General features: G+C 37.3%; 1 protein-coding gene across 4 annotated transcripts in view; it reads left to right on the forward strand.

Moving 5' to 3' along the window:
- Positions 1 to 22,189, forward strand: part of NUP62CL (nucleoporin 62 C-terminal like) — a 97,905-nt gene that overhangs the window by 67,427 nt on the left and 8,289 nt on the right. For 3 of the 4 annotated variants that reach the window (XM_082717401.1, XM_082717403.1, XM_082717402.1), the window contains one exon: positions 439 to 505. The exons of the other annotated variant lie outside the window; for it this stretch is intronic. In XM_082717401.1, coding sequence (XP_082573527.1) covers positions 439 to 505 — 67 coding nt within the window. The remainder of the gene's footprint in view (positions 1 to 438; positions 506 to 22,189) is intronic. 4 annotated transcript variants of the gene reach the window in all.

Below are 22,189 nucleotides of genomic sequence, written 5' to 3' on the forward strand. Positions count from 1 at the left end.
ATTAACAAGACATATCGTGCAATATATACAAATAGCAAACCATTGTGCTAAATGCCTGAAACTAATAGAATGTTATTTGTTAATTATACCTCAACAAAATTAGCTGATTTGGTTGAAAAAAGTAATGTTTTAAATATTATATGCATTTCTTGTCTTGTGAAATGTCTTTTAATATTTGTTTTTAGTTATTTTTATACTGTGATAGTGTCTTATTGAATTATAGGAATCAAATTCTTAAGTTACAAAATAGATTGAAGTAATATAAAGATGTAATGAACATTACAAATATGAAATAGCAGAAAAAGCCATTAATATCTTATATATCCTCAGTCCATTTCTTACCCAAAAAATGAAAAGTCACTTCCTAATTTCTGTTTTTTATGTTTGCTTTATCATATCAGAATTATCATAATCTAAAAATTTTGTATGTGTGTTTAGCTCCAGCAGATCTGCAAGATCCTGAATGCTCATATGGACTCTCTACAGTGGATTAATCAGAATTCAGGTGGGAGTTTATTTGTATTGTGAAGCTATCTGTTACTGCAGTTAGAAAATGTGATGCAAGGGGCGCCTGGGTAGCTCAGTGGGTTAGGCCTCTGCATTCAGCTCTGGTCATGATCTTAGGGTCCTGGGATCGAGCCCTGCCTCAGGCTCTCTGCTCATTGGGGAGCCTGCTTCTCCCTCTCTCTCTGCCTGCCTCTCAACCTACTTGTGATTTCTCTCTGTGTCAAATAAATAAACAAAATCTTAAAAAAAAAAAAAGAAGATGTGACGCAAGTCAGGTTTTGTGCACCGTGACCATGCTCAAATGAGAGGTTGGTTATAGGGATATTACTTAACTTACAGTGTGTATACATTAATTCTGAAGAACTATAATTGTTGGTTTTTATAAAGTGGAACATGGTAAGAATAAACTAGAAACTAATGAAAATAGGGGCTGTATGGGAATGAGGTGGAGGAGATGGGGACAGAAGCAGGACTTCTCTATGTTTATATCTTAGCATAGTTTTGACTTTCTGGCCCACATAAAGTTTAAATACTCAAAAACTAGAATTAAGCCAAAAATACTGGGAAGGAAGACAAATGCTAAATTGAATACATACAAATTGAAACCAGACAAACCTATATAGCTATAACAATCATGCAGCTCAGATAACTTTTTTTTAAAGATTTTATTTGACAGACAGAAATCACAAGTAGGCAGAGAGGTAGGCACAGAGAGAGGGGGATGCAGGCTCCCTTTCGAGCAGAGAGCCCGATGCGGGGCTCGATCGCAGGACCCTGGGATCATGACGTGAGCTGAAGGCAGAGGCTTTAACCCACTGAGCCACCCAGGCGCCCCGCTCAGATAACTTTTGAACATGGTGTTCTTGATAGTACATTCTTACTAGGATATAATCTTAAGGACAGAAAGAACTATAAAGAAATCTTTTTTTTAATTAAATTTATTTATTTTCAGCATAACAGTATTCATTATTTTTTTTTTTTTTTTTTTTTTTTTTTTTTTTTTTTTTTTTTTTTTTTTTTTTTTTTTTTTTTTTTTTTAAAGATTTTATTTATTTATTTGTCAGAGAGAGAGAGAGCGAGAGCGAGAGCGAGCACAGGCAGACAGTGGAAGGCAGAGTCAGAGGGAGAAGCAGGCTCCCTGCGGAGCAAGGAGCCCGATGTGGGACTTGATCCCAGGACGCTGGGATCATGACCTGAGCCGAAGGCAGCTGCTTAACCAACTGAGCCACCCAGGTGTCCCAGTATTCATTATTTTTTCACCACACCCAGTGCTCCATGCAATCCGTGCCCTCTATAATACCCACCACCTGGTACCCCAACCTCCCACCCCCCCCCCCGCCACTTCAAACCCCTCAGATTGTTTTTCAGAGTCCATAGTCTCTCATGGTTCACCTCCCCCCAATTTACCCCAACTCCCTTCTCTCTATCTCCCCATGTCCTCCATGCTATTTGTTATGCTCCACAAATAAGTGAAACCATATGATAATTGACTCTCTCTGCTTGACTTATTTCACTCAGCATAATCTCTTCCAGTCCTGTCCATGTTGCTACAAAAGTTGGGTATTCATCCTTTTTGATGGAGGCATAATACTCCATAGTGCAAAGAAATCTTAAAAAGTTATTGTTAGTTTCAGAATTATATTGTGTTTCTATCTATTCTAATATAACAATATTATTGCCATCCTATATATTGTAGGGTAAAACAGAGGCATAAGGATAGTGATGGTAATGGAAGACAAGGTAAAATAGAGGATATTATTCTGTTCCTTCTTTTTTGTTTGTATTATAAATTTGATGCAAATATTAGTATGGCTTCTGCTCCCTTGTTCTGTTTATATAAAGGGCCAAGAAGCAATGACACCCCACTAGCAAAGAACAGCACATCAAGCACCTAAATCTTGGTTTCTAAATACCATTTCTATTAAAAGTAACCAAGGCTTCTTGGGGAAATATCTAATCTCAGGTTTCAGGCAGGGAATGTACAGGGTGAGTTTGGCAATTTTTTATTTTTTATTTTTATTTTTTTTAGAGAGAGAGAGAGAGAGAGAGCAAACACGGAGGGAGGGGGCAAAGTAAGAGAGGGGGAGAGAGAATTTTAAGCAGTCTCCTTGCTCAGCACAGAGCCTGACTTGGGGCTTGATCTCATGACCCTGAGATCATGACCTGAGTAGAAATCAAGAGTCAGATGCTTAACTGGCTGATCCATCCAGGTACCCTGGGAACTTTTTATGCAAGCCAATAGATTGTTCGAAACTAATGGGGTTATATCAGGACAAGCCCATTGTGCTTGAATGGGCTTCTATTGGCCAAATTAGGATAGTTTGAACATCAAAAAGAGTATCAGTAATGGATTATTATAATACCCTGAGGGGAGATATCCATGAATCTGCAGTGATGGGGATTCAGAGGGGAGGGAGAGAGAGAGAACTGGGATGTGCAGGGAAAAGCTTTTATAGAAGTGTGCCAGCTAATAATTGTAGAGAGAATGATTGAATTAGAGAACTGCAATTAAAAAATTTTTAACAGAGCATTTTTATTAAGCCTACCCTGATCTTGAATACCTTGCCTCATTTATAAAATGTTTCAGCTGTCAGTCATTTCTTGGCAGAAAAAATATGCTAGAAGGAATGGACCAAGTACAAATTGCATGTTACTGAGTTAATTTATAAAAGCAGTTTTGTTGAAGTATAATTTACATACCGTAAATTTCACCTATTCTAATTGTATAGTTCAGTGAGAAAGTTACCACTTTGCCTCCCAGCATCATGATGATTCAAGCAAGGGTCATCAGTGAATGCTAATACTACTGAGTCTAAGATTGTTGAGGAACACCTTTACAACAGAAATATCTGACAAGTACCACTTTAAATAGGTGATAAATTTTAATGTCACTAACAGTGGAATAACTTGATGTGCCTCTTGATCTGACATGATAAGAAATAAATAATATCATATATGTAATTTTCTTATCAAAACTGGTTCATCTGAATCTAATCATAAAAAAATCAGACATTCTACAGGTGAGATATTTTGAAAGATAATGTAGTATTCTTATACAAAAAAGTTTAACTGAATAAAATCACAAGAAAATAATCAGACATTCTATGTGTAACACATGTTAAACATGTGGGACTTTTTTAAAAAAGTCAGTCATGGGGGGTGCGCCTGGGTGGCTTAGTGGATTAAGCCTCTGCCTTGGCTCAGGTCATAATCCTAGGGTCCTGGGATCAAGGGATCAAGCCCCACATCGGGCTCTCTGCTCCCCAGCGAGCCTGCTTCCCCCTCTCTCTCTGCCTGCCTCTCTGCTTATTTGTGATCTCTGTCTGTCAAATAAATAAATAAAATCTTTAAAAAAAAAAGTCATGGGAAACAAAAAAATTCAAAACCAGGTTAAGGGGATTGTCTCAGATTAAAAGAAACATAACAATTAAGTCTATTATGTTAATTTTGGATACTGGATCAGAACCAAGAAGACATTTTTCTCTTTTGTCTTTTCTTCTTTCCTTCTTTCTTTCATTCTTTTGTTCTTTCTCACTCTCGTTTGCTTTCTTTCCTCCTTTCTTTCCTTGCCTGTCTTCCTTTCTTCTTATTTTTTATTGAGGTATAATTGATCTATATCATTATGTTAGTTTTAGGTATACAACATAATGATTCAATATATACACTGTGAAATGATCATTATAATAAGTCTAGTTACAAATAAAGAATTACAAAAAAAAACCATTTTCTTGTGATGAGAACTTTCAGTGTTTACTATCTTGGCGACTTTCAAATATATACTACAGTATTATTGACTATAGTTGACATGCTGTACATTACATCCCCGTGACTTATTTATTTTATAATTGAAGTTTGTACCTCTTGACTCCCTTCACCCATTTTGCCTTTTCCCCTCTAGCAAGCACTGTGCTGTTCTGTGTATTTATGAGTTTTGTTTTTTGTTTGTTCATTTGTTTTGTTTTTTAGATTCCACATATAAGTGAGATATGGTATTTGTCTTTGTCTGACTTATTTCACATAGCATACATAATACCCTCTAGTTCCATCCTTGTTGTCACAAATGGTAAGATTTCATTTTTTATGGGTGAGTAGTATCCCATTGTGTGTGTGTGTGTGTGTGTGTGTGTGTGTGTGTGTGTGTGTGTGTGTAGTGTGTATACCAAATCATCTTTTTCTTAAAAAAAATTAATTCCAGTATAATTAATGATGTATTAGTTTCAGGTGTATAACATAGTGATTCAACAATTTCTATACATTACTCAGTGCTCATAATGATAAGTGTACTCTTAATTCCCCCCCCCACGTATTTTACCCATCTCCCCACCTACCTCATCTCTATGTTCCAAATCTTCTTTATCCATTCATCCAGCAATGGACACTAAAGATTAGGGCCATATCTTGACTATTGTAAATAATGATGCGATTAACATAGGGCATGTTTATCTTTTCAAATTAGTGTTCTTATTTTCTTCAGATAAACACATGGTACTGGAATTGCTGGATCATTGGTGGTCCTTTTTTTAAGTTTTTTGAGGAACCTCCATACTGTTTTTCATAGTGACTGCACCAACTTATATCCCCATAGCCCCACCAAAGTGCATGAGGGTCCTTTTTTTCCCATGTCCTCTCCAACACTTATTATTTCTTACCTTTTTGCTAATAGGCATTCTGACAGGTGGTGGTGATATCTCATTGTGACTTTGATTTTCATTTCCCTGATGATGACTGATGCTGAGCATCTTTTCATATATCTGTTGGCCATCTGTGTGTCTTCTTTGAAAGAATATATATTCATGTCTTCTACCCATTTCTAATTGGATTGTTTTTCTGGTATTGAGTTGTATAAGTTCTTTATATATTTTGGGTAATAGCCCTGTATTGGATATATCATTTGCAAATGTCTTCTCCCATTCAGTGGGTTGCATTTTCATTCTGTTAATGGTTTCCTTTGCTGTGCAGGTCTTTTAGTTTGATATAGTCCTATTTGTTGTTGTAGTTGTTGTTGTTTTATTTTGTCACCTTTGCTTTAGGAGTCAGACCCAAAAAAACAGTTGCCAAGACCAATGTCAAGGAGCATATCACCTATGTTTTCTCAAGAAGATGTTATTTAGAACAATTGGGGAAACTGGATAAGAATTGTGTATTAAATGATATTAATGAATTTTTTATTTTTTTACATGTGTTACTGTGGTTGTGTAGGAAAACATTTTTATTCTTAGAAGCTGTATGCTGCATTATTTAGAGAAGTGTCATGTCTAGTTTTCTTTCAAGTGGTTTGACAAAAATCTTGTGAAAAGAAAGAGATTGAGCAATTTGAGGCAAAATAGTAACGGGGGATAATCTACATAGAAGATATACAAGTTTGTGATTTTTTACTATTCTCTCAACATTCTGTAGATTTAAAATAAAAATATGGGGGAAATAATTTCTATAGACTTTTGCCTAAAATATGGAATATTAGACCTCAGTAATTGAGATAAATGGAGGCTAGTTAGGCAATCAGTTGTTACTCTTTTTGAAGACATAGTATGAAAATAATATAAATTTTCTCATTTCTCATTTCCAGAATCCTCATTCTCTTCATTCATAGAGGTCATCAACCCTGAACTTCTTTACCTTTTTTCCCTTCTAGACATACCTATACCATCCTCAACTAGCTATAGAAACTATCCTTTTCTAAACTCTTTTGAATCAGAGTTCTATAGAACTTAACAGAGTTGAGTTCTATACTGCCTTAGTATTCATTACCTGATAGTGAGAAGTTTCTGGATGGGTTCAAGTCAAGGCATTACCACTTAATAGTTGTGTGACCTTAACTGTTACTTAATCTCTCTGAGTCTATATCCTCATTTGAAAAATGAGGGAGAATATTTACCCTTCAGGGTTGGTGTTTTTTTGTTTGTTTGTTTGTTAGTTTGTTTGTTTGTTTTAATAAAGACTAAAAGAAACAATGTTGAACTTTCCTTAAGCAGTGCCTGGGCCAGGTTGGCAGTCAGTAAGTAACAGTGGCAGAACTGGTTATCAGAGATTACTGTGTATATAGGAGAGAGAGGGGGGAAGAAAGAAAACAAAGCCATTTGATTCAAAAGATAGCTATTAAATTGGCCTAGGAGGCAGTTCCAGGAAGATTACTGAAAATTACTTACCTTGAAGAAGTTGTAAGAATGGCTAAGATGTGGGAGAATGTCAGTGACTAGAAAACACTGAGGAATAAGATTATGCAAAGTTTGACTCTGTTGTCTTTCTGTATGTTGCATGTTTTCCTACAATGAGCAGTGTATCTTGGGTAGAGTTAGGGGATGTCAAAATGTAAATATGCTGTAAAGAGAGATAACAGTAATTTTTTTTTCTCTTGGCTGGGATCTTCTTTGTCATAAGTAAAATATCAAGGCTCTCAGCCAGTGCTTTCCTACTAATAAAATTAAGGTTGCTAGTGCTGCAGAGGACTTACTTTATATAAATGAAGAAACTGTGGCCCAGACAGGTTAAATGACTTCTCTAAGAACACACAGTTAAAGGCAAAGCTAGGCCCAGAATCCAAATTTCCTGATTACCAGAACAGTATTTTTTCTCCTTATGCTCTCAAAACAATTCTAATGTAGGCATCACTGGATGTGGAAAAAAAAATCTTAATCATGTACCAACATTAGAGGAGAAGGGTTTTCCAAGTATGATAGTAGTAGTACTTTGTGTGGGACATACTTTCTAAGTGTCTTGGTAAATTTCCTAGTCAATACAGGGTAAAAAGAGTAAGACTTTGGATAGTAGTGATTTCTGGGAGTTACTTTTTTGCTTAAAATTCAATTGAGCTGGAGACGCAATGAGGTTTCGCCTCGGTTCTCAACTGAGAAAGTGGAGGTCATGATGAAGAGGGGGGAAAGCCCAGTAATTCCTGATGCTGTGGAGTCCTTTTTGCTGTTCCCACCTAAGCAATCTTTCCTTTTCATATCAGGAAATAACATGATTAAGTAATGGAGAGTGTCAGGCTTCAATTATACTAAGAGAGTTTTGTTTTGTTTTTGGTGGTGGGCATGGTTCATTTTGCTTTTTAATAGTTAATGAGATCATATCTGCTGAAATGGTCTGTGGACTGAGAAGTTTAAGGTTAAACTTCTCAACAAGTCCTTTTACTCACATGCAAGTGATAGTTCTAGAAAAACTAATTAATGTGTCATTTTAGCAATGGAAATAATATATTTTTTCCTAGGGACGCCTGGGTGGCTCAGTTGGTTAAGCAGCTGCCTTCGGCTCAGGTCATGATCCAGGCGTCCTGGGATCGGGTCCCGCATCGGGCTCCTTGCTCGGCGGGGAGCCTGCTTCTCCCTCTGCCTCTGCCTGCCATTCTGTCTGCCTGTGCTTGCTCTCTCCCCCTCTCTCTCTCTGATAAATAAATAAAATCTTTTAAAAATATATATTTTTTCCTAAAGAAAAATCTCTGTGTAGTTTTGTTTTTTTAAAGAGTTTATTTATTTGTGAGAGAGAGAGAGAGAGAGTGAGCAGAAGCAGGGGAAGGGGCAGAAGGACAGGGAGAAGCAGGCTCACCGCTGAGCAGGGAGCCCAAGGCGGGACTCCATCCTTGGACTCTGGGATCATGACCTGAGCTGCAGGTAGATGCCCATAACTATATAGGTTTTTAAAAATGATTTTAATGTCAAAATCTGTATTTTAAAAGGTTTCTGTTTTTGTGATTGAATATCCTTAACATTGGTATGAATTTTTTTCCTATTGTAAGACATAGCAACTGTAATGTTAATAGGATCATGTTTTTACCATAAGAATTGGCTTATCTTTAAAAGTGACTTAGAAACCACACAGTATATTTTAAATATGTTTAAAGATTGCACTGTCCAATCAACTGTTCAGTATTCAGGAGTAAATTATAGAGAAGAAGCAGGCCCCCTTTTCCCTCTAACCTCCATAGAACTGTGATGGAACTGAGCTGGAAAGTGGTCAGAGACAAGTACAAGAGCATTGAGTCAGGGAATGTCTGAACATGTACTGATACTGACCTGTTCTCAAATTTGATAGTCATCCATTTTTTAACATTATCTTTGCCCCCTTTCTTCCTGATCAGGATAGATAATTGAGAGTTAAGAGTAGCAACAGTTAAATAGCACTTTCCTCTCTTGTCTTTCTCTGTATAAATTTATGGCCTTATTTCAAGGTTTGCTTGATGGCAATGCTGCAGTCACACATCTGTCTTCTGAGTTGGCAGTCACTGAAACTACAGCAGCTCCAGCTCTTCTGGGACCACTTAGGACAGAGTTGACAATCAATCTGGGCTAATTTGCTATTTATTTTAAATATATGGAGCTCCTTCTCTTAGAGAGTGGGGGAAGTAGGGGTGAAGGACAGACATTTTTTGTTTCTCCTTATACCAAACCGTTGTCTATAACATTAATATTTATCACATGCCACAATGAAGGGTGGACAGCATAAAAATCTTAAACTTATCATTATTTAGAAGTTCCTTGAGTATTTTCATGGCGTTTTGCTTTTTTGGTGAGGTGGCCAAAAGTATCACAACTAAAATATATTTCACCCACGATCTTTGCAGTCTCTTATGGGTTATAACCCCATAATTATTTAATAGCCACTCACAACACTTTGACTGCTATTTAGGGAAGAAAGGGAAGACTCCTTGGAGTAACTAAAAATGCCATAAGGAATTGTGTGCTCTTTCCAAAAGACAGTCCCATTAGCACCGGGTCTCCGATCACCTAGTTTTTCCTTTTTGTTGTAAAACATTCTCAGTTATCTAGTGTGGTGTGACTAACTCTTGAATAAAATGCCTTTAGGATCATTTCAGAGAAGCAGTTTTTTGTGATATGTCACAGTTGTAATTCATTTTTACCCAATGTTAATATTTATTATTTGAGGGGACTATATTAAATTAGAGTTTTCAGGGTTGGGTATTTTTAAACCTTTTTTTAAAAGACAAAATGGAGGTAGATTTGACATATAACATTATATTATTCTCAGGTGCACAGTGCCATGATTCAATATTTGTATATATTGTGAAATGATTGCTACAATTAAGTTGACATATGTCACCTTACATGTTACAAAAAAGTTTTTTTCTCATCACAAGAATCTTGTAATGACAAGATTAGAAACTTTTTAAAAAAGATTTTATTCATTCATTTGAGAAAGAGAGAGAAACAGAGAGAGCACAAGCAGGGGAAGAGGCAAAGAGAGAGGAAGAAGCAGATTCCCCTCGAGCTGGGAGCTCAACAGGGACTTGATCCTGGGACTTGGAGATCATGATCTGAGCCAAAGGCAGAAGAGGCCCAGCCATCTGAGCTACCCAGGCACCCTCTTAGGAACTTTCAAATATACAGTATGGTATTTAACAGTGCCATATTTTTTTAAAGAAGCTTGGTCCAGATAAATGCTTTAAAACTATTTTTATTAGTTTACTTTCATCCCTCTTGTATCTGAAGAGCATCAAATGCTGAGATGCTAAAAGATGCCTTTGAATTCCAAATAAAATATCTTCTTTGTCTTTCATCCTCTAAAATAAAATCTGAGGGGGCGCCTGGGTGGCTCAGTGTGTTAAAGCCTCTGCCTTCGGCTCGGGTCATGTTCTCAGGGTCCTGGGATGGAGCCCCGAGTTGGGCTCTCTGCTTGGCGGGGAGCCTGCTTCCTCCTCTCTCTCTGCCTGCCTCTCCTCTCTCTGCCTGCCTCTGCCTACTTGTGATCTCTGCCTGTCAAATAAATAATAAAATAAAATCGTTTAAAAATAAAATAAAATCTGATTTACTGGTTAAGGTGGCTTCTTTTACCTCCTCTTTTTCTTAAATTCTTTGAGAAGTCTTGGTGACATTGGTTGATCAGTGAGGTCATCTGTTGTGCTCTGGAGTGTAGTGTTCCACTTCAGATACTTGAGAAGCAAATGCTCTTGATCTGCCAGAGATGTGGCTACTCACTCTAAGGGTCTCTTGAACTCAACAGAGACAGGTACTTGCTTCTTCCCATTGCAGTTAACTTAAAGGTATTTTATGTCTTTCCATTGTTTAATGAGCTGCCTCCTTGTCTCCACCACCCTTTACAGACAAGATAGATTTATTGTCACATTATTGTTCCCTGATCCTAAATAATCTCTTGTAGGTAAGATTAGGGTACGAAGGTTAAAAATGATGAAGTCTTCAGCTCCTGTTAGGAAATAGTTTGTGATGGTTAACATTCTCAGAGCTCCACTTCTATAATTCCTTTTCTATATGTAAATCCAGATTTGAATTACACTCAATGCATCTGCAAAATTAGATTTCTCACTAATCCTGTTTATGTACATTTTGTGCCCAAGTGAATTTCCTCGGCTGGAGAGCCTCCCCAGATGAATTATATGTAACATGATTTAAATCGCTCTCAAATAGCTGGATTTATATTGTTTGTGAGATATACAGAATTTTCTCCAAAGCAATTTTCTTCCTTTTAGTGACTAAAAACTATAAATATGCTGGTGTCTTACTATAATGCTGTTTTGGGGTCCATGCTCTATGACCATCTCATAGATAAAATGGCCTGATAGTATTTCACTGATGAAATTTCTCCCTAGATGGGGTTCAGATAGGCCTGCCTTATTTTGAGCACTTCAGTGTTTGAAAGGACAACGAATAGCATTATTCTGTGGAGCCAGTTATTAGCTCAGCATAGTACTTTTTCTTTAAACCCCTCACAGCATTTGACAAACAGGCACACTGTAATAGAAAAAGCACTCGTAGATGGGAGTCTGAAGATACGAATCCTGATATCATTTTTCATGAGCTTTGGCCTTTGGGAAGCTACTGAACCTTACCTTCTTGACTTTTTAATTCTCTCTATCCTGATGGATATTGTGGGACTCAAATAAGGTAATAGGTATAGCCATTTTGAAAACTGAAGTACTGTTTAATGGGAATGTGTTCTCTCAGATACAAGTTAAAACCGCATAGCTGTGACTCTTAAATACAAAACACCTGTTATGGGTCGAGGCACTGTTAATCAGTGTAGGAGGTATAAACATGAATGGTGCACTGCCTTGAACAGGTTCAAAGTGTGGAGGGTGGAGGCAGCAAAGAAAGAGAAACCTAATCTTTAGTTGATTTCCTGGAGGAAGTAGAATTGAAATGAGGCTTGAATAGTAAGTGATACTTCAATAGGATAACTGTCTGAGGACCACTTAGGATGTAATGTAATGATAATTCTACTACCTTGTTTCTGCCATGTCGTTTCCAAGAATTCAGGGTACCTTCACCATCTTTTCTTTTTATGCCTTTCCTTGAAATGTATATTTTATTAATTTTGTGTGAGGGGTAGTGCTATACACAAGCAGAGTATCCACATCACCAACTTAATGTGTCAGTAGCAAGACTGGAACGAGCATTCCCATAGCACAGATGAGAGCTTTGTTCTCTAGAAGTACTCTTCTTCCCATCAGACCATGGTACTGAGAATTCAAGTATATTTATTCTGAGTGTTACTTCAATTTTAATAAGCTGGGAATCTTCTTAAAAGTAGCTAAGACAAATAGGAGGACAGTGTCTTCTCTCTCTCTCTTCTTTCCTTGCCCCCTTCCTATCTCGTTCTTCCCCTTTCTGAATCAAAAATAATCCTTAATTATATTCAGCTCCTGCGATTTCAAGGTTACTTTTAAACAGCATCCTAACTGAATACAAAACCTTAATATATGGCTCTAGCTTAACAGGCATGCAGCAATGAGGAAACCTAGATCATAAAGCTAAAAAGATGGCCAACATATTAAATAGTGAGAACAGATTTGTTAAAACTATCACATCATGTAAACTGGGGGTCATATTATGTGCCTATTGAACAGGCACTTCTGGGAAAAGAGGTAGGGAATCCAAACCTTATTTGTGTGTGTTATTCTTCATCCTTGAAATTTTTACACATTCTACAATTTGAGTTAATTGTACATTACAGTGCTGAAGAAATAATACAGAGGTCTATTTCTTCATTACCTAGTTTTCCCCAGTGCTAATGTCTTATAAAACTATAGTACAGTAACACAACCAGGACATGGACATTGGCATAATCTGTCTTGTTCAGATTTTCCTGGTTTTATTTTTATTGCGTTTGTGTGTGTTTCCTTATACACAGTTTTATCACGTGTAGGTTTTTGTGTGCATTACCATAGTTGAAATACAGAACAGTTCCATTACCATAAGAATTCCTCCTATTTCCCTCTTATTGCCACACCCACCTTCCTTCCACATCTCTAACCCAGTTCCTAATTGTTAGAAACCACCAATCTATTCACCCATTTCTAAAATTTTATCATTTTAAGATACTATATAAATGGAATCGTACAGCATATAACCACATGGGGTTGGCTTTTTTTTTTTTTTCTCAGTGTAGTTCCCCTGAAATCCATCTAAATTACATGTATCAATGGTTCGATCCTTTTAGTTGCTAGTCAGCTACTCCATAGCACGTATGCACCACAGGTTATTTTACACATTTACCAGTTGTAGGACATGTGGGATGTTTCTAGTTTTTGGCTACTCACTACTACTAAGCCGAAGGCAGACACTTAACCTACTGAGTCACCCAGATGCCCCTTGTTCGTTTGTTTTAATGTTTTGAGACTTTATTATATATTCTAGGGTATATGCTAGTCCTTTGTTGGCTCTGTGGTTTGAAGATATTTTCTCCTAGCCTGTCATTTGTCTATTCCTCTTTAGATTTTATTTATTTGACAGACAAAGATCACAAGTAGGCAGAGAGGCAGGCAGAGAGAGAGGAAGGGAAGCAGGCTCCCCACTGAGCGAAGAGCCCGATGTGGGGCTCAATCCCAGGACCCTGGGATCATGACCTGAGCTGAAGGCAGAGACTTTAACCCACTGAGCCACGCAGGTGCCCCTTGTCTATTCCTCTTAACAGAGCTTTTCATAGGATAAAAGGTTTTTAATTTTGAATTTCTCCATTTTTTTTAATGGATTATACTTTTGGTGTCAAATCTACAAACTTTTTGCCTAGTACTCTATCCCAAAGATTTTCTCCTTTTTTTTGCAAGTTTTATTGTTCCACATTTTACATTTAAGGCTGTAATCCATTTTTGAGTTAGTTTTTCTTTAAGATGTGAGGATTAGATCGAGGTTCTTTCTTTCTTTCTTCCTTTTTTTTTTTTTTTTGCCTATGGGTAGCCAGTTGTTTCAACACCGGTTGTTGAAAAGACTGTCCTCCCTCAATTGAATTGCTTTTGCATCTTTTTCATATATTAGTTTGGCATATGGATTTCTGGGCTCTCTATCCATAGATCTATATGTCTTTCCCTCCTCTAATATCACACTGTGTTCACTATTGTAGCTGTATAGTAAGCCTTACTATATGGTAGAGGGATTCCTCTCACATTATTTTTTTTCATCAAGATTATTTTGGCCATTTTAATTCCTTTGCCCTCTAATAAAAATTTTCTGGGATTTGATAGAAATTATATTAAACCTGTAGATCAGTTTAGGGGAGAATTGACATTTTTACTATGCTGAATCTTTCCATCCATGAGTGTGGCATAGCCCACCATTTATTTATTCGCCAGCATTTTGTAACTCCTAGCATCCACATTATATATGTTTTGGTTTTATTAGATTTATACTTAACTATTTTATTTTATTTGTAGTAATTACAAATTATATTGTGTTTTAAACTTTGGTTTTTATATGTTCATTGCTAGTGCATAAAAATGCAATTTGTTTTTATTTATTTTTATTTAAATACAATAGCCAACATATAGTACATCATTAATTTTTGATGTAGTGTTCAGTGATTCTTTAGTTGTGTGTAATACCCAGTGCTCATCACATTATGTGCCCTCCTTAATGTTCATCACCCAATTACCCCCTTCCCCTACCCACCTCCCTTTCTACAACCCTCAGTTTGTTTCCTGGAGTCAAGAGTCTCTCATGGTTTGTTTCCCTCTCTGATTTCTTCCCATTCAGTTTTCCAGTTTTCCCTTCCTTCCCCTATGATCCTCTGTGTTATTTCTTATACTCCACATATGAGTGAAACCATATGATAATTGTCTTTCTCTGATTGACTTATTTCACTTAACATAATACCCTCCAGTTCTATCCATGTTGATGTAAATGATAGGTATTCATCCTTTATGATGGCTGAGGAATATATACGAACCAAATCTTTTTTTTAATTTTTTAGACTTTATTTATCTATTTGATAGAGATTACAAGTAGGCAGAGAGGCAAGCAGAGGGGTGGATGGGAAGCAGGCTCCCTGCTGAGCAGAGAGCCTGAGGTGGGGCTCAATCCCAGGACCCTGGGATCATGACCTGAGCTGAAGGCAGAGGCTTTAACCCACTGAGTCACCCAGGCGCCCCTAGCCATTCATCTGTTGAAGGACATCTCGGCTCTTTCCACAGTTTGGCTATTGTGGACATTGCGGCTATGAACATTGGTGTGCAGGTGCCCATTCTTTTCACTACATCTGTATCTTTGGGGTAATAACCCCAAAGTAGTACAATTGCTGGGTCATAGGGTAGCTCTATTCTTAACTTCTTGAGGAACCTCCATACTGTTTTCCAGAGTGGCTGTACCAACTTGCATTCCCACCAACAGTGTGAGAAGGTTCCCCTTTCTCCACATATCCTCTCCAACGTTGTTGTTCCCTGTCTTATTAATTTTAGCCTTTCTTGTATGTATGCTTGCTGAACTTACTTCTTATATCTAGGAATTTTTGTTTTGTTTATTCCTTGAGATTTTCTACATAGGTAGTTATATCATCTGCAGATAGGGGAAGTTTTATTTATTCCTTTCCAATCTGTATGCCATTTATCTCTTTTCCTCACTTTGCACTGGCTAGAACTTCCTGTACTATGTTGAATAAGAGTTATGAAAGCAGACATCTTTGTCATGTTCCTAAGTTTCTATGGAAAGCCTTCAGTCTTTCACTTTAAGTACAGTTAGCTGTAGACTTTTTGTAGATGTTCTTTATCAAGTTTAGGTAATTTCATGCTCTTCCTGACTTGCTGAGGATTTTTATCATGGATGGATAGTGGATTTTGTCGAATGCTTTTTCTGCATCAATTGATATAATCGTGTGTTTTTTTCTTCTTTAACTTGTTGATATGGTGGATTGCATTGATACATTTTTTAAATTTAAGTTTGTTAATCATATAATGCAACATTACTTTCTGGAGTAGAATTCAGTGATTCATCACTTACATACAACACCAGTGATCATTACAAGTGGCCTCTTTAATACCCACCACCCATCTAGCCCACCCCTCACCCACCTCCCTTCATCAATCTTCAGTTTGTTCCCTGCATAGAGTCAGTTATGGCTTGTTTCCTTCTCTCCTAAGATTATCTTGGTTGAATTTGCATAATTTATGGTTTTCTAGGAGTTGGTACAATTCTTTGTTGTTGAATTTATAAGCATAAAGTTTTTCTTAGGATTTCCTTTTGATACTTTTAATGACCACAGGATTTGTGTGATCTGCCCTGTTTCATTCCTTATATTGGTGATTTGTGTTTTCTCTATTTTTATTTTTTTCTGTCTTGGTAGAGGTTAATCAATTTTTATTAATTTTTTCTGCAAAGAATCAGCTTTTGTTTCATTGATTTTTCTCTATACTGTTCCTGTTTTCAGTTTCATTAGTAACTAGTCTTTATTATTTCCTTCCTTTTGCTTGCTTCAGGTTTGTTTTGCTCATATTCTATTTTCTTAAGGTAGGAACTTAGATTATTGATTTGAGACCTCCCCTTATCTCTAATAGTGTTCTCTTTTAAGGCTCTTCTGAATATCAGCACTTCTTAAACCTCAGTTGTCATCTCTAACCATCAGTTTTACTTATGGTTCTTTTACTTTGCATTATAAAGCTCTATGTTAACAAACATCTGCACATAGATACCCCAAAGGCGCCTCAAATTAAACTTGTGTAAAGCTAAACTCATTATTTTCACTCTCTCCTGGGCCTCCCAGATCAGTAACTCCAACTCCTTCAACTTTTTTTTTTTCTCAGCTAACAGTTGCTATTATTTGCTCAGGGACTTATGGTAGACTATTTCTATTTCTTTCAGTAAGTAATGATGATTATACTTCTTAATAGCTCCTGAATCTTCTTTTCAGTGGATTACTATCACTGCCTTATTTCAGGTCTTTTTCATCTACCACCTTGAAAGTAGAGGGTAAAGTTTTTTTTTTTTAAGATTTTATTTATTTATTTGATAGAGATCACAAGTAGGCAGAGAGGCAGGCAGAGAGAGGGGTGAGCAGAGAGCCCAATACGGGGCTCGATCCCAGGACCCCGAGATCAGGGCCTGAGCCGAAGGCAGAGGCTTTAACCCACTGAGGATAAAGTTTTTAAATAAGGTTTATGAAAAACACCAGCTTCTCTCTCCATACCCTGTTTTCTACCCCTAGAAACAATCATTTTCAATTATTTCAGCTGGTTTTTTTTTTTAATATTTCTAGATCTCTAAATACCATGTATAATTTACTTTTTAGCTTTTCCATTTTAGGCCTTCTGTATTGGCTTCCCCAAATGGGAAGTAAGGATTTAACTCTTTTATACCACCCTCATTTTGTGTATATGTGTGCAGTACAATATACCACCATACTGCCCCCCAGTATATGTACATATTACATTTATAGAAGCATATAAGTATATGCATGTAAGCACACTTTTCTGTCATCTTACCAATATAACCATATCATAAATTACACATAGAACAGTATTTATTGTTTTGAGTTAAGATTGCATAAATTTTATTTACAGCCAGGCCATATAGCATATTATATTGTCTTCTTTCTTTTTTTTTTTAAGATTTATTTATTTATTTATTTGAGAGAGAGTGAGTGAGCAGGGGGAGGGGCAGAGAGAGAATCTCTAGCAAACTCCCCACTGAGCATGGAGTCCAATGTGGAGCTCCATCCCAGGACCCTGAGATCATGACCCAAGCTGAAATCAGGAGTCAGGCACTTAACCAACTGACCCACCCAGGCACCACTATCTTACTTCTTTACAAGTTTCTGTTTTCCTCTGAAGTTTATTTCATCATTTGCTAAATTTTCTATATACTTACCAGTAAGTAGTTCATTCTCTGATATGTGCTTTTTCTTTAAACCCATCAATTTCACCTTCTTGGATTCCTTTCTCCCAGACCCTGTAATCCCTCTAATCCTGAATCCCTAATCTATTATCTGGTATCGCTCTCTTGGTTTACTACTCAGCTAGGTTCTTCCCTCTACAGCAATCTTGTATTCCATCTATTTCTTTCTTTCTTTCATGGCTCTTATATTTCCCTTTTTATGGTTTATTCCCTTGTTTTAGTATAACATGTATTTCATCAGCTTCCTGAGAGAAGGCATGGGAAGTAAGTATTTTGAGATATTACGTATCTGAGGTGTTTTTTTATTTCAAGTATAATTAACATACTGTGTTATAATAGTTCCAGGTGTACAATACAATGATTCCACAATTCTATACATTTTTTTTTTCTCACTGTAGCACATACCCTCCCAATTTCATACATTTCTAAGTGCTCAGTCAAGAGAAGTGATGCCTGGGGTGCCTGGGTAACTCACTTGTTTAAGCAACTGCCTTCAGCTCAGGTCATGATCCTGGGGTCCTGGGATTGAGACCTGCATTGGGTTCTCTGCTCAGCAAGGAGCCTGTTCCTCCTTCTCCCTCTGCTCTTGCCCCTGCTCATACTCTCTCTCTAATAAAATCTTTTAAAAAGAGGTAAGTATACTCTTAATCCCCTTTATCTATTTCACCTTGGCCCCCCAATCTACCTGCCTTCTGGCAACCACCTGTTTGTTCTCTGTAGTTGTCTTGTTTTTTGTTTGTCTCCTCTTTTTATTTGTTTGTTTTGTTTCTTAAATTCCACATATGAATGAAATTGTATGATATTTGCCTTCTCTGACTGATTTCACTTAGCATAATACCCTAGGACTATCTATGTTGTTGGAGATGGCAAGATTTCAGGGGATTTTTAGGGCTGAGTAATATTCCAGAGTATATATTCACCACATTTTTTAAAATCTGTTCATCTATTGATGGACATTAGGGTTGCTTCCACATCTTGGCTACTGTGAATAATGCTACAGTAAACATAAAGGTGCCTGTGTCTTTTCAAATTACTTTTTTGGGGGCGCCTCGGTGGCTCAGTGGGTTAAAGTCTCTGCCTTCAGCTCAGGTCATAATCCCAGCGTCCTGGGATCGAGCCCCACGCATCGTGCTCTCTGCTCAGCGGTGAGCCTGCTTCCTTCTCTCTCTCTGCCTGCCTCTCTGCCTACTTGTGATCTCTGTGTATCAAATAAATAAATAAAATCTTTAAAAAAAAACAAGTTACTTTTTTGGTTTTCTTTGGGGAAAGGTCTTTATTCTACCCTGACAACTGATAGTATCGGCTATCAAAGTCTAGCTTGGAGGGCGCCTGGGTGGCTCAGTGGGTTAAAGCCTCTGCCTTTGGCTTAGGTCATGATCCCGGAGTCCTGGGATCGAGCTCTGCATCACGCTCTCTGCTCAGTGTTGAGCCTGCTCCCCCATCTCTATCTCTGCCTTTCTCTCTGCCTACTTGTGATCTCTGTCTGTCAAATAAATAAATTATTTAATTAAATCTTTAAAAAAAAGTCTAGCTTGGAAATAATTTTCTCTTAAGCATTTGAAAATGTTGTTGATTGTCTTCTAGATTTGAGGTCCATTCTGATTCCTAAACCTTTAATGTGACCCCTTCGTTTTCATGTTTTTTCCCACTATGGAAGTTTTCAAGATCTTCCCCACAATACTGAAATTTCAGATGTGCCTCCATGTAGGTTTAATTCATCCACTGAGATGGTATTCAGTGAGCTTTTCCAATTAAGAAAGTGATTTATGTCAGTTTGGGGGAATTTTCTGGAATTAGGTTTCTGCTGTATTTTTGTTAAATTTTCTCAGATAAGTACTCAGCTTTTTATTCCAGTCTTTCTACTGATCTTTGCTTCCTGTAAATCTTTTTAGTTCGCAAGAGCTTGTAGTACTGTTTTATGGTGTGTGTGTGTGTGTGTGTGTGTGTGTGTGTGTGTGTGTGTGTTTTAAATAGCATCCAGTTCTTATTTCATGGATTCAGTGTCTTCTCTCTGACGATATTACTGATTTTTAAAAATGTTTTATTCTTCCTGGGGCACCTGCATGGCTCAGTTGCTGAAGTGTCTGCCTTTGGCTTGGGTCATAGTCTCAGGGTCCTGGAATTGAGCCAATGTCAGGCTCCCTGCTCAGTGGGGGGTCACCTTCTCCCTCTCTCTGCCCCTCCCCCCCTTCATGCTCTCACTTTGTCTCAAATAAAAAAAATCGTAAACAAATATTTTAGTTTTCCTGGATTCTGTCTTCCAGCTTTCTTTATCTTTGCTTTGTTTTAGTCTTTTGGTCTTTCTATTTATTTATTTATTTATGGGGGGGGGGGAGAGGAGTCAGAGGAGGGAGGGAGAGAAAGAGAGAGCATTCCAAGCAGACTACATGCTGAACACAGAGCCCAACATGGGGCTAAGTCCCACAACCCTGAGATCATGACCTGAACTTAAACCAAGAGTCAGACATTAAACCTATTGAGCCACCAAGGTGTCCCTGCTCTGTCTTATATTAAAGGTATTCCTCAACACTCTGGTGATTCTTGGTTTTCTATTTATATTCAAGAATGAGACATTAAACTGTAGATGGATCTTGCTAATTTACTATAGGATAATTTGGCAAGACCTTTTTACTGGAGGATCTCCAGCCATTACTTTTAGAATTTTTAGGATTCTTCTCTTCAGTTGGTCATTTCTCCAAAGAAGAATCTTTCAGCTTTTGGCTAGAGACTAATAAACCTAGTGGTATGCCAGTGTTCTTGGGGCTGTTAAAAAAGGGATTGGAGCTCAGTGCTTAGGTTGTAGACTTTTACTTCATCCCTTGCAAACTTTCACTTATATTTTTGGTACAGATACCTTGTCCTCAGCTCTCCCTGGTGACTCTGAGCCACAACCACCTGGTTTACCCTTTCTAAACAATAAGTCCTCTGCTAGGCTTGGGTAGGGAGAATTACCCAGATGAGGCGGAATGGAGAGATCTGCCTCTTACTGACTGCTTACAGTCCCACTTTAACCACTTCTTTGAATTACCTAATTCTGCTAATTCCAAATCCTTTTAGCATTCTACCACCACAGTCATCATTCCTTTCTACAATTTATAGGTGAAAATATTTCCATTGTTCAGTTGCATTCTTCTGGTTACCAGTGAAGATGAGCATTTTTAAATATTTATAAACAGTCTATATTTCCTTTTTTAAGCTGCTTATTTATATCTTTTGACCATTTTTTCAAGATGTTTTTTCCTCCAACTGCCCCAATTGTTTTTCTAAAAGGAAAATAAGAGTTGTACTATAGCAGTGTTTATGAAAGTACATTGTTTCCTTTAGCCATGAATTTAGTATTATCTAATAATTTTTATATGTGGGGGCCCCTGGGTGGCTAAGTGGGTTAAGCCTCTGCCTTCAGCTCAGGTCATGATCTCAGGGTCCTGGGATCGAGCCCCTCATTGTGCTCTCTGTTCAGCAGGGAGCCCACTTCCCTTCCTCTGTCTCTGCCTGCATCTCTGCCTACTTATGATCTCTCTCTGTCAAATAAGTAAATTAAATTTTAAAAAAATTTTAAAAAATTTATATGTGTAACTTAAAATAATTATAGTAGAGCACTGTTAGGGTTTAATGAGCAACTCACTTATTTTCATAACTTTATATGAATGTCTTTTAATCTTTACCTAAAGTATTTGCAAATAGGTGTAGATGAAGAAAACATCTGTCCCATACACAGAATAGGACTGGCTAGAAGCAATTTTACCAGAATCTTCTTGGGAGGTGCAAGTGATTTTTAGGAAATGTTTTAAACACACTAATCTATCATCTTAAACAATGGCTGTTTAAAACTCAGAGTTGTGCAAACATTAGACAGTCCATTAGAAAACATTTCTATTACCCTAAAAAATTCCCTCTTGCTTGTTAGAAATTGATCCCTGATCCTGCCAATAGTCTACTTTTTCTGTCTTTAGAGATTTGTACTTTCAGGAGAGTTTATATAAATGGAGTCATATTATATGTGGCCTTTGCTGTCTGGCAAAATGGTCTGAGCGATCATCTATGTTATAATACATATCAGTACTTCATTCCATTTATTGCTGTGTATCATTCCAGTGTGTGGACATCCACATTTTGCTTATCTGCTCATCAACTCATTGATATTTGTGTTTTATTTTCCAAATACAGTTTACCTTTAAAGTTAGATCCATAATGCACCTTGAGTTTTTTTTAATTTATTTTTTATTTATTTTCAGCATAACAGTATTCATTATTTTTGCACCACACCCAGTGCTCCATGCAATCCTTGCCCTCTCTAATACCCCCCACCTGGTTCCCCCAACCTCCCACCTCCCCCGCCACTTAAAACCCCTCAGATTGTTTTTCAGAGTCCATAGTCTTTCATGTTTCACCTCCCCTTCCAATTTCCCCCAACTCCCTTCTCCTCTCTAACTCCCCATGTCCTCCATGCTATTTGTTATGCTCCACAAATAAGTGAAACCATATGATAATTGACTCTCTCTGCTTGACTTATTTCACTCAGCATAATCTCTTCCAGTCCTGTCCATGTTGCTACAAAAGTTGGGTATTCATCCTTTCTGATGGAGGCATAATACACCATAGTGTATATGGACCAC

The sequence above is a fragment of the Mustela nivalis genome, assembly GCF_964662115.1.
Source record: "Mustela nivalis genome assembly, chromosome: X".
In the NCBI taxonomy this organism is placed as follows: domain Eukaryota; kingdom Metazoa; phylum Chordata; class Mammalia; order Carnivora; family Mustelidae; genus Mustela; species Mustela nivalis.